Here is a 15,576-nt window from a genome sequence, read left to right on the forward strand (position 1 = left end):
AGGCTACGCGCTAGGCGGCAGCGTCAATGTCCTTCGATGCACGTCGAATCACTTGTTCGCGTACAAGCGCGGCCGCCTAGCGCGTAGCCTTCGCTACCGCGGCCGCTCCAACGGTCTACGCGCGCTCTGATTGGTCGGGGTTTTCTCTTAATATCTCCTTAACGAAGCCCCATCCGACATTTTTGCAAAGGAAATTGTTGTTCAGAATCGTCTCAGCTACCCCCCATTTCCGGCTCCTCCCCGACTTTTGGGACACCTTGTATACGTATACACACGCGGAATTGAGAACCTTTGAACGCTAAAGTTACGCGTATTTGTCAAAAACACCACCGCGAACTGACAACTACCGATCGCGAACAAATGGAGCGATAGAACGGCGCGCTGCAACGTATCCTGGAACCACTCTTGCAAATAAATGCGTATTCTTTAAGCGCGAGAACGTTGAAAAGAGTATCGTAAATAAGCAAAGTTTCGACACGGAAGACTCGTCGAGTATAAACTGCACCGCGTAGAATGCAGAAAGCTTTTTCGTAGAAGAAGATTCTTTCGAAAGAGACAGCTGTTACGAGCTGTTTCTCGTAACGATTTCGAAGACTGTTATTATACCATCGCCGCAGAAGTGACTTAATTTGCGCGAACGCTATTTACATAAAGTGGCCATAAATTACGACAACGAAATCCGCTAAGCTTAACGCTATATCTCGAAAGCCGCATAGATTCTATTTAGAGACGCGATACCTATAGACGATTTCTTGTTCCGAGAAACGAGCGTTGACCGAAAAGGTTGCCACTCGACGAGTCGCGTCGCGATTCAGCCTTGCGAGTGCGGTGCGATAAAAAAAAACCTACCTTACGCTCGACCTCAATCGAATCACGTACGAGTAGATTTATTATATGGTTAATTCGAGGACGAACAAACGACAAGACAACGAAAAAAAGTTTCGACTTGCATTAATATTCTAAAGAAATGAAATGGAAATAGAGCGGTAGAAATTTTGATTAAATTAGGCGATGATGACGATAGTACGTATACGATGTATTGTACTCAAATGAAGGTATAAACTGCCACTGCTCGCATGGTCGACTCGCATGCCATGATTTCTCTAATTCGCTTGACAAGCAACCCGCCTCGTAGCATGCGATCTTACCTCATGCCCTCTGAACGCTCATTAGAAACTAATTAACAAACAATCGCGCGTGCAAACATACGATCCGTCGTTTTTAATGGTGAGTGATCGTGACGACCGCGGCCAATTGGTCTGATCGACGGATCCGTTTTGATTTGATCGCGAGGTGCGTGCCACCGAAACCGATCGATGGTAACAAGAATGATCGACGCGAGCACCGTACACGTGCACGTTTAAACTATAGCTATCGACCCTTAAAACTGGGATTCTCGAGCAACCGATCAAGCCACGTCTATGCAACTGCACGCGCGGTAAATGGCGTGCAGTTGCACTTTCATTCGATAATTGGAAGTTGACTTTCCGTTCTTACGGACAGAGCCCTTTGGAAAAGTCATTGCAGCGAACATTATCATCGCGTTGTGTATACTTGTTGCTGAAATCAACGGCTATTTTAAGCCACGATCATCGCTAAAAACAGAAGCTGACAAACGCGAAACGTACCCTTCACCCTGGCATACGTCTGTTCGAATGCGGCTCGGGCGATGTCATTAAAAATAATGACAGATAAAATACGTTGAGCTACAGACACAGTCACGCGGAAATACACGGTTGACGAACCAAGGGAAATCGTAGATTCGTCACGGATATTGTTTCGCTCTTCTCGACGAATATAATATCCTTGCCGAACATCGAATACTGATCTCGATTTCTCTCGCGATACCGTACCGTACGTGCAATCTCTTCGCCGAGTTCAAGTTCGACAAAGGCGCTAACCTCTAAGAGATTTATGCGGATTTCGAAAATTCTGACCAACCGGGCAAATGAAAATTCGCAGACTACGAGTACGCGTTAAATTATGGTTGTCGCCGTGACATCGAAGCGAAGCAGTTTTTCTATGTAATCGGATTATTCTTGGTAAAAATCCCGACGATTCGACGAGATCGTAGCTAAACGATACTAAAGGAGATCAAGGCGATCGAGGAAAAGAAAAAAAAAGGAAACTCGATCGATTTCCTCTCTCCCCCGAAAGACGTTATCGAGCGTATGAGCTCATCCGCGAGAATTTGTCCCACATCGTCGATCGCCCCTTCTCCTCTTTGCGACTTTTGCTTTCGACATCGCGCGGCCAGCAAACGAAAGCGCTAAAAATACATGGCTTATGCGTGTTCCTCTTTTTGAGGAAAAAAGAACGGCAAGGGAGGGGAGTGGAGAGAGAGAGAAAGGTGGGATAATTTTAAATGTCAGCGACGATAGGACGAGAGAAAAAACCGAAAGAGAAGATGATCCACGTCCACGATTCCGGCTCGTCGGAGCAACGCGTGATCGACTATTATTCTCGTCTGATTTCATAGGTGTTGAACAACGACTGCTCGAAAATATAACAGTTTCCGTTGATTGCATTTTTATTTTTTCAACGCGCGGTTCGATATTTTGATCATTTAGTTACTCTTCTCGATTACTGCTGCACGCGCGAAAAACGTAAAATTATCTTTACGTTCCAAAGTATATCGATCGGATCGTGATCGTTTTATCGTGGAAGAACGCGTAGAGGTTTGTCGTGTTTGCGCCGCAGGCTGAGACGGTATTTTAAAATTCTACGTAAGAATATTAAAGTTTACCGCCGATAAAAGCACTTTAACAAACGCCGCGTCGGCGTGCGCGCTAAATTTACAATGCGAGAAACTGGTTTCTTACTTGTTTCATCGTGACGTATTCGCTTGCAAAGCGAATCGATCGATGAATCTTTCATTCAAGCTAGGTACAACTTTCAACGCTAACGAATTGGAAACTCTCACCCGATATCGACAGTTTGCACATTTCACGACTTCCTCTCGTTCTGACGGGCCAAAATCCACCGTTTTCGATACGATTTACGGTTCGCAGACACCGTAGCTGTCGCGATCGTGAGAATGCGCAATCGTCGATGACGTAACCCGAGTCGAGACTGAATCGTTCGCGCGAATACGGCATACATAATCGCGTACAGTTTCCTTCCGATCTTCGTTATCGATATCTTCGAGTATCGCGACAATATTATATAATATTTAGGTTTGAAAATTTTACGATAACGCGATACGACTTACGCGATAGATTATCTGTATAATAGTAATTCTAGCAACGTTTATTCTGTCGAGCAATCGCTTAAAGTCCTCTCTTTCTGTTTGCAGACGAACAAGAACGAGTACAGAAGAAAACTTTTGTCAACTGGATCAACTCTTACCTATCCAAGGTGAATCTCGCTCCGAATTTTCAGATAAATATAAGTCTAGCGTAGCCGGTGACACGTTCGAAACATTACAACGGACCGCATATCAAACGTTCGATCTAACGTTTATTCGTCGCCGGTTCACAAGTATTTTCCGACCACGTCGCGGTACGACGTAAAACCTTCTTTTCCTCCCGTTCCTTCCTATATAATAAGGCAAACCTGAAATTACTTCTCATCACGAATATCAGAGGTTCGCTGGGATAACTCGTGCCTGGCTCGCGAGTCTCGATACTGCTCCCCTACTTCCGCACTTCCGGATACTTGGAAACTTTGAATTAGGCACCCCATCCCGCTTTCTCGCGACATGCATGCTTCGGAAGCAGTACGACCAGGCCGACGTCCCGTCGCGTCGTACCCGTTCAACCTTATTCCGTGGCCGTGGGTTCGACTCGATCGCCTTTCCGTTCCTGCCAACGTACGAAAAGTCGTTACGCGAAAGAATCCTTCTAATTACATTTTAAAATAAAACTGCACGACTTACGAGGTTATCGTTTCACGTTGGTCTGTTTCGCGATCCACGTTCTCACGGACGTATATCCGCTTTCAGAGAGTCCCACCGCTTCGAGTGGAAGACTTAATCGAGGACCTGAAAGATGGCACCCGCCTACTCGCGTTGCTCGAAGTGTTGTCCGGGGAGAAACTGGTGAGTCCGTGCACCGTGTGCCAATTGCGAATCGTACAATTTCGATCGATAGAATCTTTCGACGCGACAAAATGTGGTTTTCTTTGCAGCCGGTGGAACGAGGGCGTAACTTGAAGAGGCCGCATTTTCTTAGCAACGCCAATACCGCGCTACAATTCTTACAGAGCAAAAAGGTGAATTCCAAGTATTTCATTCTCATTTCCAGAATAATAAAATGCGAGTAAAAGTATGTCGTAGGTATATCTGGTAGGTAATTACATTCGTTTATCTCTTTTCAGATTAAATTAGTCAACATAAATTCGTCCGATTTAGTCGACGGAAGACCGCCCGTAGTGCTCGGCCTGATATGGACCATCATCCTGTACTTCCAGGTAGACGTTGTTCCGTTTCAGCCTTTACGGTCGAAGCTATGCGCAGAAAGCACTGTTACAACTAGAATGCGGTAGTTGCTTAAGTCTGACGCTTGTGCCACGTATAACGTTGAATTACTTGAACGTGTTACGATATACGCGGTAGCACTGCAATATACTGCGTTTATTATCGAGGATTAATTTGGAAATGGCGAAGATCGATCAAAATTCAACCCGTATAATTCTCCTCGACGAACTTGCAAAACGCACGATAATTGTTTTCGTGGTTATCGCATCTCGTCTCTAAATCGGGAAATTAGTCCTCCTTCTAGATTGAAGTAAATTACTTTTTATACTGCTAACCGTGTTTATTCCACAAAAACAAGCTACGATCGAAGGATCGAAGAAAGGTGAGTAGCTACGAGAAAGAAATTGCTCAGTAACTGGTATAATCTCGATGAGAAAGTTGCTTATTCTATCGATAGAGTAAAAGATGGCACGCTCTTGCATGATGTTACGCGTGACACCGATACGCACGCTAGAACCTCTTTCCGTAAATTTTTTCTTGGCCGCGCGGGTTCTCCCTCGTTCGCGATCGACTAACGACGTGTTTTTCTAGATCGAAGAAAACACAAAGGCTTTGGAGTATCTCGGACACACCTGGGGCAGCCAGAGCAGCTTGGAGAGTCTCAGTACTCAGGGTTCGGCCGCCAGCGAGAGAAGACGCATAAGCAGCGAGAAATGGAAGCAGGGAGCAAGGAAAACTTTGCTTCAGTGGGTGACCAACGCCCTGCCAAAGTTAGTATTTTGTTATTAAAACGACGCGTAGAGAAAGTACATGTTCGATTACGATCGTTCAGGGACATCGGCATCCATGTTCGCGATTTCGGCGAGAGTTGGCGAGACGGGAACGCTTTCTTGGCCATCATCGACGCGATTCGAGCGAATCTGGTAAACATCGCCGCGATGAGAGAAGCTTCCAACAGGGCTCGTCTGGAGACTGCTTTTCAAGTTGCCGAGGTGGAACTAGGCATCGCCAGACTCCTCGATCCGGAGGATGTAGATGTTCCTCAGCCTGACGAAAAGTCCATAATGACGTACGTCGCGCAATTTTTACACAAGTATCCGGAACCAGGATCTGCCGCTGCCGACTCGTTCGCCGCTGTGCAACAGGAATACGACCGACTGTTTAGCTGGCTCAGCGAGAGAGTCGGACATTTGGAGCAGTTAGAGAGGACTAATTCTTTTCCGTTGAATTTCGGGGTACGTTGGTTCGTTCGCGAAATATCGGAAAGCTCGAGAAACGCTTCAATTGATATACTCGGTTTCAGGAGTACATTGCCTTAAAAACTGAAGGTGATCAACAGCGAGCGGTGTATGATAAATTGCAGCGTCTCGTCGAGACACCCAGCATGATCAGCATCACCAGAGACTCTTGGAGACATATACAGAACTTGTGGAAAACGTTTGAAATTCTTGTAAGTGATCCATCGAACCGATTAAATATAATACGCTATAATAATAAAAATGTTTAATCCATTCCCTTCGACTATTCGCAGATGTTTCATTGGCTCTGGCTTCTGGACTCCGCCTTGCCAGGAGAATTAGGCGAAGTGGGTAGATGGTTAGGTAAAGCCGAAGCCCTTTTAATATCGGACAACGACATACCGGAGGAGATGACGGAGGAAACGGCCAACATAATATCGAACAAATTAGAGGATCACAAAAAGTTTTTCCTCGACCTACCGTCTATGACGGAGAGGTTCCAAGCGAGCAGAAATAGTCAGCTCGCGATGCAGGTGCAGCCTCAGCAGTTGAACAACATGGCGGCTCGATTGGAGAGTCTGCCGGACCGTGCCGCGAAACGGAGAATCCGATTAAAGTTCCTGGAACACAAATGCTGCCTTATCGCTTTCTTGTTCCTAGTCGAGACGAAGCTCAAGGGCTGGAGCGTCAAGTACGGCACCGAGGAAAGGGTGCATCAAATGTTGGAACAGTATAGAAACTTTGTGTCGCGAAACAGAATCTTCCAAGAGTTCCAGAAAGCGTATTTGGACATGCAGCAAGTCGTCGATGATTATAAACGCGAGGGTAACGTTGGTAAGTGAGATATCGGAAATTTCAATCGAATTATTGTAACTTAATCTTGAGAAGTAAAGAGCTCGTACGTTTAGGAAGCCTACAGTGTTGTACATATGTACGATTCGTTTATTGTTCTAGACAAAGAGGAGAGCTTCGCCATCGATCGTTTCATGCGGGAGACCGGTGAGAAATGGAAGAGCGTCTCGATGGACCTGCGTTGCGTGCAAAGCATGTTGGAGGAGGTTGTAGCGTATTGGCGTCGATGGAACGTCGTCTCGGACGAATTCGAAGCCTGGTTGATTCGAGCGGAGCCTGCCCTGATGCTTCCCGAGGAGGAGAGAATGGAATTCTTTCAAGATATAAGCGTCTGGAAGGAGAAACACCAGCAACTCTCGGACACCGTCACTTTTCTGATCGCCACGTCCGACGAGCCCGTAGCTATGGAGCTGAAGCAACGTTACTCGAATCTCACGGCAAGATGGGAGTCCCTGTTCCAAGAAGCCAAGCAGTATATGCACGCTGGCGACTTGATACGAAACAGAAAGGATTACAGAGCGGGAGTGGAAACTCTGCAAAACTGGTTGAGAAACGTCGAGTCTGCGTTGGCAGCCACCGATCTGACCACCACCGAAAAGATCAAAGCTTACGGCGAGAAACTTGAAATCTTTCACAACGAAGTGGAGGGTATCGAGGATCTGTTCAAGAGTATCAGCAAAAAGTTCCAAACCCTCATCCAAGACTTGTCTCGCGACGAAGTGGACAAGATGATGAGCACGTTGAAGAAGGAGAAAGAAGCCTTGGTTAAAGTTCGAGCGTTGATACCGATGCAGCTACACTTGTACCATCAGTTGCTCGTTCAGCAGGAGTCGTTGGAGGCTGGACAAAAAGAGATCGCTGTCTGGTTGGACGAAGCGGAGAGAATGTTGACCGGCGTAGACCTCTCGGGGGGCAGGGAGCATATCCTGGCTCAGTTGGATCGCCACAAAGCCTTCTTCTCGAGAACCCTATACTACAAGTCGATGCTAGAATCGAAGAACAAAGTTTTCGGCAGCATCGTTAAATCCGTGGACAGCCACGCGGACGTTGCGACCGCGGAAGGTGGCAAGACCTTGAGAGAATTGAACGAACGATTCAACAAAGTGTCCCGGGCTGCTCAAACCTGGGAGCAACGATTGCAGGAAGCCGTCAGATGCTGGAGCAAATTCAAGGAATGCGAAAGGCAAGTCTCCGAATGGCTCTCAGTGGCGGAGACAATGATCAATGACAAACACACCGACAACAGACGCTCGATCGAGTACCACAAGAACTTCTTCGGCAACGTCAACGAGAAATGGATTCAGGACTTTGTGAACGCCGGACAGGATCTAAAGAATATTTTGGCTGGCGAGCAGCAAACTCCCATCGTGGAGGCTGTCGAAGCACTTCAGAAACGCTGGAAGGAAGTGCTCAGTTTCGCGCCTCTTCATCTAATGAGACTCGAGTTTCGTCTCGACGAGACAACGTTTTTGCAGTACCTCAAAGAAATCGAGCTCGAGATCAACTCCGAACAACAGGCTCTCATGCAAAACGAGAACGTGGACAGTATACTCGAGCGGAACAAAGAATTCTTCGTGAGTCGTGGCACGGTACTGGAGGTTGAAAAGTGTCTGCAAACGTTGAAAAAAATCAGCCACGCGTACGGTCAATTGAAACCGAACGACGGCACTCTACTCGAAGCTACGCAAAACGCCGAACGCCTCTGGGAAGATTCTGCTCAAAGAGTGGAACGTTTGAGGGATCAGTTGAAGCAGGTACCTCAACAGTGGGCCGCCTACAAAAAGAAGTCGGTACTCATTTCGAAGCTTTATTTAATCGTCTGGTTGCTTTCCGATAATTATTTATCGTTGGCCGACACTTGAATTTCAGACTCGACGAGATGGTTGTATGGATGGACCACGTGGACGCCAACCTCAGAACCATACTGCACGAAGTAAACACCTTGGAGGAATTCGAAACGGAAAGAACGATATTCCAGGTAACAAAGTCTTACGCTATCCTCGTTTATGCTCGTCTCGACTCTCGAGGCTTCGATAATCCTCTGCTTGAAATTCACTAATTGGGAATACAATAAATTTTCAACGTTTTGCGTTCGCGTCCTGATGGATAGGTTCAACTTGTCACGGTAAATATAAATCTATGCAGCAACGTCCTGTTTCGAAACGTAAGAAGTATTAGCGCGGATACTCGTGTATTTATTTCTAAAGTAAAATGTTTTTCTTATGAACTCGTGGTGTGGTCTTTGTTTAGAAAATATGTCGCGAAGCGGATAGCAAGCGCGAAGAAATGAAGTGGTTGGTTCAAACCCTGGACAGCTTGACCTCCAACCGTTCCGACCACGAGGCTCTATCGGAACAGAATCGTCTGGAGCAATTGATAACTCGTTACAAGAATTTGATACCAACGATAGAGATCACGATGACGAAAACTGACATCTATTCGAAAAGTTACACCTACAGGAAGGAAGTGCGCGAGGTGTGCACTCTGCTGCGCAAGGTTCGCGAACAGTCCAAGATCGACGTGCTGTCCGAAACTCCTGAAAATCTCCAGACCGCGGTTACCCATCAGGAAACTCGCCTCGGTCAATTGGAGCAACAGAGATCGAACATCGTCAGTATGTTGCAGCGTGGCAAAGATCTTTTAAAGGATCAGCACGCGCCCCCCTTCGTGTCGCTGGAAGTTCAACAACTCGAGTCCAGCTGGAACGACACGTACGGACAAAGCGTGGAAACCCTGAAATCCTTGAAGAGCACGCAAAAACTATGGAACACGTACACGAGTCAGAAGGAAGAGATCCTCAAGTTGATCGAACAGGCCGAAGAAGAACTGAAGAAAATCGAGTCGACCAGCTATTACGATGCTTCTCAAGTATCCTCCGATCTTCAAAACAAACAGGACTTTGGCTCGACTCTGAGAAAGTCTTCCGAAGAACTGCTTAAGAAACTGCGCGAGACGTACGGCAATCTGGCGGACGTCGCGCCAACGGAAAGGAAGGAAATGTTGAAGAAGGAGATGACGCAAACCGAAAAGAAAATGGAAACCACTTTGAAGATCGTCCAGGAGAAGGTGGTTTACCTGCGAGAACACAGTAACCGATGGAACAAATTTCAGGCAAAGATGAACGAGCTGCAGCTGTGGGCACAGCAAACCGCGCCTCAATCGATCGCGGACACCGACAACTTGGCGACGACCCCCGAGGAGATGGTTTACAAAACCGAAAGTCTGCAGAACGAGATAGAAGAGAAGCGCAAAACGCTAAAGTTCCTAGAACAAGAGTCACGGAACCTCGTAAAAGGTAGTAAACGCGTTTCAAAATGTTATCGTAATTTTAATCATCTATCACGTAGCTACGTAAATATTCTAGTTTATCCATAACCCCGTCGCGTATTTGTTCTAGGTGACAGTGATAGTGGTCCAGGCAGACAGCTGCGCGGCGACATCGTTAATCTCGAGAAAACGCTCGAGACGTTGAAGAAGAGTATCGTGGTCCAGCGGGACACGGCTGGTAAAAACCTGGAGACGTGGAAAGAGTACGAAAAGGGAATCCGAGAATTGAAACCTTGGATCGAGGAGGCGGAATCGAAGGCAGCTACGATAGGTAGCAAACCTACGACTCTAGCTCAAGCAGCTCAGATGTTGGACACCGCGAAAGCATTTGAAATGCGATGTCAGCAACACTTTACGAACATTCAGGAGCTATCTTTGATCAGTCAACGACTCGCGGGAAAGACATCGGCCTCGGACCAAGTGGACGCGGTGCACACGCGTTGGAACGCTGTCCACGATGTAGCCGTCCAAGCAACGACAAAATTGGACAAACTGGTTACCTCGTGGAACAGTTTCGAGTCCGAGATCAAAGATTTCAACGAGTGGTTGGAAAAGTCGGAAAAGGCAGTACTGGTAGAACCCAATACTCAAACGCCCGAGGTATCGGTACTGGAGAAAGAGTTGTCGCGGTTGAAGGAGTTCAACAAGACGATATCCGATCACCAGGCTCAATTGATATCGCTCACTCAAGTCTCCGATCACATCAGCCACGGTTTGTCCCTGGAGGGAGCGTCCAACTTGAAGTCTCGAGTCTCGGACATAAAATCCAGAGTGAGCAAACTGGCCGACACCGTCAGGTTGCAGCTCAACAAGATTTCCGATTCCCTGTTGGCTCGTCAAGAGTTCCAGATGAAGATCACCGATTTCGAGAATTGGATGTCGCGACTGAGATCGAACATCGCCGAGATCAGCGAGGCTACGGTGGACACAGTCGATACCAATCTCCAAGCGGTGCACGCCTATATCCAGGAACACTCGGAGAAACAACCTAGTTTCGCGGCGATCTACAACGAAGTGAAACAACTTTCGTCGAAAGGATCGGTCGTCGAGGCAGCTGCCCTCGATGAAACCTACGCCACGTTGGCGATGAAGTACAAAGCATTGGAGGACGATCTGCGACAGAAGAAGAAAGAATTGGAGAAATGGATCGAACTGTTGAGCTGGCTGAACGATGCGAACGGGCAACTGAGTCACTGCAAGTACGAGGCAGAGGCTAGAAAACCGACTGTCGTCGACTTGGACAGATTTTCGTCGGAGTTACAATCCGTATACGAGAAGATCGACGGTTGGAAACAGCAAATTTTGCCAGACGCGGGTACGGGTATGGGCATGGGTATCCAAATTCGAGACAAGCAAGGAAAACCGCTGTCCGCCTCGGGCCTGTTGAACGACCTCGAAAACAAAGCGATAGCTCTGAAGAACGAGATATCCGCGAAACGCGACAAATTGGAGAACCTCGGCGCCAGGTGGAACAATTTCCGAAAGTTGCAAGAAAACATCACCGAAAAAATACTAAACACTCAAACGGCTCTTCAGGAAACGGTTTACAGTGTAGACTGCTGCAAGCGATTGGCGCCCGCCGTGGAGAAGATCGATCGGCTGATCGAGGAGCACCGAAAGAGGGAACAAGAGAAAGAGGTTCTTCATTTCGAGGGCAGTTGTTTGATGAAGGAGGATCAACGTTCGACGACCAATATTCAAGTTGTTCTGTCTTCCGTTGACGCCAACTGGGAGAAGGTCAACGAACTCGTTCGAGAGCAGAGGAAGAAATACGCCGACATGGACACGGATTGGAAGGCTTACGAAGAAGCCAGAGAAAAGGTGAAGCAATCGATCGACGAAGCGAACGCTCTCCGACGATCCGTAGAGGGAGTACCTTACGATGTTACGCAAGCGAACCTAAGTTTGGAGAAACACAGGAAAGCCCTTGAAGTACTGAAGAAGGGTAAACAATATTTAGAGAAAATGGACACGAAAGCGCAACACCTGACGAAAGAAGCATCCCTGATGCCTAACTTTAACTCGGAGTTGATCGACTCCGACCTGAACGAAATTCGACAAAACTACCAGGACGTTTACAGCGACATCGGTGAAAAATTGCAGACGTACGAGTCTCGGGTGATCATCTGGAAGCAAATCGAAGAATCAAAGTCGGAAGTTATCAAGTGGCTAACCAATACCAACGATGCTCTCACGACCGCCTGCGAACGTTCCCTTGACGTGGACAATTGTCAAGCCCGATTGATACGATATCGGGAGGAACTGCCGGCTCATCGACAACTCTATCAGAACATCCTCGCAAAGATCGAGCAACTGATCAAGTTTAACAACGACGCGGACATCCCGACCTTGAACTCGCTGCGCGCACTGCTGGACGATCAGTTCAAATTGGTCAAGAGCTCGGCGGACAAACTGGAATATTTGACGTCGACGATGAACGAAAAGGAGAGAACGATCAGACAGGAGATGAAGAGATGCGGCGACGCGATCTCCAAGATCCGAGAGGACATCATCAAGTGCGACGACTTGACGGGTGAAAATACAAAGATCCTCAACCGTATCAACAAATGCCAGGAGCTGAAGACCGAGCTCGAGCAATGCGACTACGCTCTCTCGAAGCTCGAGGAGACTCTCACGGAAACGTCCACGGAATACCCGAGCATTTCTAGATCTAGCCTGCCCAAAGAGCTTCAAGCGTTGCAACTGCGAAGAGACGGTGTCGCCAGCCACGCGAACAAAGTGGTCGCAACATTGGTAGCCTTTCTGACCAAACTGTACCACGAAAAGTTCGGAGCTCTTCAACGGATGGTGGTGACCCTTAAAGAAAAAGTGGCCTGGTGCGAACCCGAACAGAGCAGCGATCGTTACAATCTCGAAGTGAAAATGGCCTCGTTGTTGGACGTGGAGGCTGGTATAGCGGATTGCATCGGCAGAAAGGAGGATACCGACAACTCTTTGAAGCTTTTGGCGTCCGTCGAAAGCGCCGAAACGATGACCGTTCTGAAGGCTGAACGGGACAGGGTCAACGTCGAACTGGACGCGCTCAAGTCCTCCTACGGCAAGATCAAGAACGACCTGGAACGGAACATCGCTCTGTGGCAACGTTACGAAGTCACCTCGGAGAACGTTCTGTCGTGGCTGAAGGAGAACGAGAACAAAATCAGAGCCGAGGCGTCGATGCTCCTCGACACGAACGAAATCGAGGCGAAAATCGACGAGATGAACCAAGTCCGTAAAACGGTGACCGAGTACCAAACCGAGCTAAAAGATCTCTCGATGCTCGCCGAGGACATAACGAAAGTCAGCTCCGAATCCAGAGTGAATCAGTACATAGGCCACCTCAACACTCGATACGAATACGTGGTAAAGTTTTTGTCTCAACATCTGGAGAGATTGCAAGGTGTGAAAGAGAACAGGGACCGGTACGCGGCGAGCAAACAGAAGCTGGAAGCTTGGCTCGAGAACGCGGAGCAGACGTTGAAGATTTACGACGAAATTACCGGACCGAAGCCGATCACGTTCTACCAATCGCGACTCAAGGAACTGAAAGCGTTCGGCGAGGAACGAGAATTAGGACAAGCTATACTTAATCGAACAGCCGAGGCGGGCGAAACTTTGTTCGCAAGAATCACGCCGGATCAACGAGAAACGATCAGAGCCGAGCTGAGAAATTTCCGCAACCGCGTGGACGCCATGGCGGATCGGTCCAACGTCATCTACAAGAAGATAGAGAGCGACATGATGCACAGATCTTCCTTCGAAGACAAGTTCTCCCAAGTGAAGCAGTGGCTGGCGGACGCGCAGAGCAAATTAGAAGAGAAGCAGGATCTTTTGCCGACGCTGCAGGAGAAAAAATTTGCTCTTCATCTGTACAAAGCCGTCGCGCAGGACGTGACCGTTCATAAGAACATCTTGCAACAGCTACAACAGAGACTGACCGCGTCGCCCGACGACGAGGCCAGCGAAATGTTGGCCAGCGTGATCGAAGCTTACGAGAAGCTGTCCAACGAGGTGGAAGGACGTATCAACATCGCGGACAAACACGTATCGAATCACGAGGCTTATCTTCAAACGTTCGAGAAGACTCGCGATTGGATCAACACCGCGATCAACGAGGGGACGCCGATCATCGAAGATTTCTCCGTGGAACGGGAGATGGCGCAAAATAAAATCGCGTCTATAGAAAGCTTGTTGCAGCAGAAAACGGAAGCTGATCGGATTCTCTTCGAATGCAACCAACAATTGAATATCGTTCTCGAGCAAACCTCTCTGCCGGGCCATCAGGCTCTGGTGAGCAACTTTGAGCAACAAAAGAAGATTTGGGAGGAGTTTCTAAAGAGGTGCGCCGCCGCCAGAGACAAATTGAACCACATGTTCGATCAGTGGTCCGAGTTCGAGAAGATCGTCCAAGGTTTGGAAGGCTGGATCAAACAAACGGAGATTCAGCTAAAGGATCAGAGTTTGAAGAGCTCCGAGGAAGCTAAGAGAGCGCATCTGCAAAAACTAAAGTCTTTGGAGGAAGGTATCGTCGCGAAAGGGGCTGAATTCAACGCTGTTATCGAGAAGAGCCAGAGTATAGAGGCCGAAGCTGATCTCGCTACGAGGGTATCTAGACAAACTACCAAGTATCAAGCCATCAAGAATCAAGTAAAGGAAGCCGTGATGCGGTACGAACAGTTCGTCAAGGAACACAACGCGTTCAACGTAAAGTACGCGCAACTGTTGGAGTGGATCGAGGAGATTCGGTCCGAGTTGAAACGACAGAGCGAGATCGTCGGCGATTTGTCCGTGTTGCAAAGCAGACAGAAACGCATACGCGATCTCGGCGACACCAGAACGAAGGAAAACGCTCGGTTCGAGTCGGTGATCGATCTCGGCGAGAAGCTCTACGTGCATACGTCTCCGGACGGCCGAGAAATCATCAGGCAACAGCTGAGAAACCTGCGAACCCTTTGGGACGGATTCTCCGAAGAGCTCCAGGGCACCACGCAGAAATTGGACCAGTGCTTGATGCAGTTTGCGGAATTTTCGCTCTCTCACGAGCAACTGACCGCCTGGCTTCGAGACGTCGAGCGCACGATGCACCAACACACGGAATTGAAGTGTACCCTGGAAGAGAAGAGAGCGCAGCTGCAGAACCACAAGATCATGCATCAGGAAATAATGTCCCATCAGTCTCTGGTCGAGTCCGTCTGCGATAAAGCTCAACAGCTGGTGGATCAGACCAAGGACACGTCTTTGAACGTCTTTTTGCCCTCTATCAAACAGCTTTTCCACAACATCGTGGCCAAATCGAAGGATTTGCTCGAAAATCTCGCCGACTGCGTGGAAAAGCACCATCGTTTCAATCTGCAAGCAAAGGGTTTCTCCGACTGGCTGAACAGCGAAAGAGAGAAACTCGCCGAATGCAACGACCTCACGGGTGAACGCGCCGACATTTCCCGTAGACTGGCGACACTGACGATGCTGAAGGACGATCAGATGCAAGGAGCGGAATACCTCGGCAAGCTGAAGGAGCTTAGCGACTCGGTCACCAAGAGAACCGCGCACAAAGGATGGGATGCCATCCATAAGGAGATCACCGTTATGGAGGGCAACCTCCGTCAATATTTGACCGAAATAGGTAATTCGAATAGTGTAGGATTTATTATATGTTACTATATTTATAAAATACTGACTTAACTATTAATGAAACTAAAATAAATAGAGTCCGCTCAACGATCCGCTCTACGTCTATTCGCG

At 48.0% G+C, this 15,576-nt stretch overlaps 2 protein-coding genes across 3 annotated transcripts in view; one reads left to right on the top strand and one right to left on the bottom strand.

Moving 5' to 3' along the window:
- Positions 1-3,282, bottom strand: part of LOC128878875 (uncharacterized) — a 168,622-nt gene extending 165,340 nt beyond the window's left edge. The window contains exon 1 of the mRNA XM_054127508.1: positions 2,924-3,282. The gene's annotated coding sequence lies outside the window, so the exon portion shown is untranslated. The remainder of the gene's footprint in view (positions 1-2,923) is intronic.
- The window catches only part of LOC128878840 (muscle-specific protein 300 kDa), a 52,851-nt gene that overhangs the window by 9,492 nt on the left and 27,783 nt on the right, over positions 1-15,576 (top strand). Inside the window, exons 2-15 of one of the 2 annotated variants that reach the window (XM_054127406.1) lie at positions 3,296-3,357; positions 3,944-4,039; positions 4,129-4,212; positions 4,318-4,410; positions 4,776-4,799; positions 5,009-5,187; positions 5,250-5,652; positions 5,721-5,867; positions 5,949-6,489; positions 6,610-8,293; positions 8,377-8,485; positions 8,618-8,632; positions 8,758-9,802; positions 9,905-15,457. In XM_054127406.1, coding sequence (XP_053983381.1) covers positions 3,296-3,357; positions 3,944-4,039; positions 4,129-4,212; positions 4,318-4,410; positions 4,776-4,799; positions 5,009-5,187; positions 5,250-5,652; positions 5,721-5,867; positions 5,949-6,489; positions 6,610-8,293; positions 8,377-8,485; positions 8,618-8,632; positions 8,758-9,802; positions 9,905-15,457 — 10,035 coding nt within the window. The remainder of the gene's footprint in view (positions 1-3,295; positions 3,358-3,943; positions 4,040-4,128; positions 4,213-4,317; positions 4,411-4,775; positions 4,800-5,008; positions 5,188-5,249; positions 5,653-5,720; positions 5,868-5,948; positions 6,490-6,609; positions 8,294-8,376; positions 8,486-8,617; positions 8,633-8,757; positions 9,803-9,904; positions 15,458-15,576) is intronic. The other variant, XM_054127414.1, reaches the window with a different exon arrangement.

The sequence above is a fragment of the Hylaeus volcanicus genome, chromosome 1 (assembly GCF_026283585.1).
Source record: "Hylaeus volcanicus isolate JK05 chromosome 1, UHH_iyHylVolc1.0_haploid, whole genome shotgun sequence".
Classification (NCBI taxonomy): domain Eukaryota; kingdom Metazoa; phylum Arthropoda; class Insecta; order Hymenoptera; family Colletidae; genus Hylaeus; species Hylaeus volcanicus.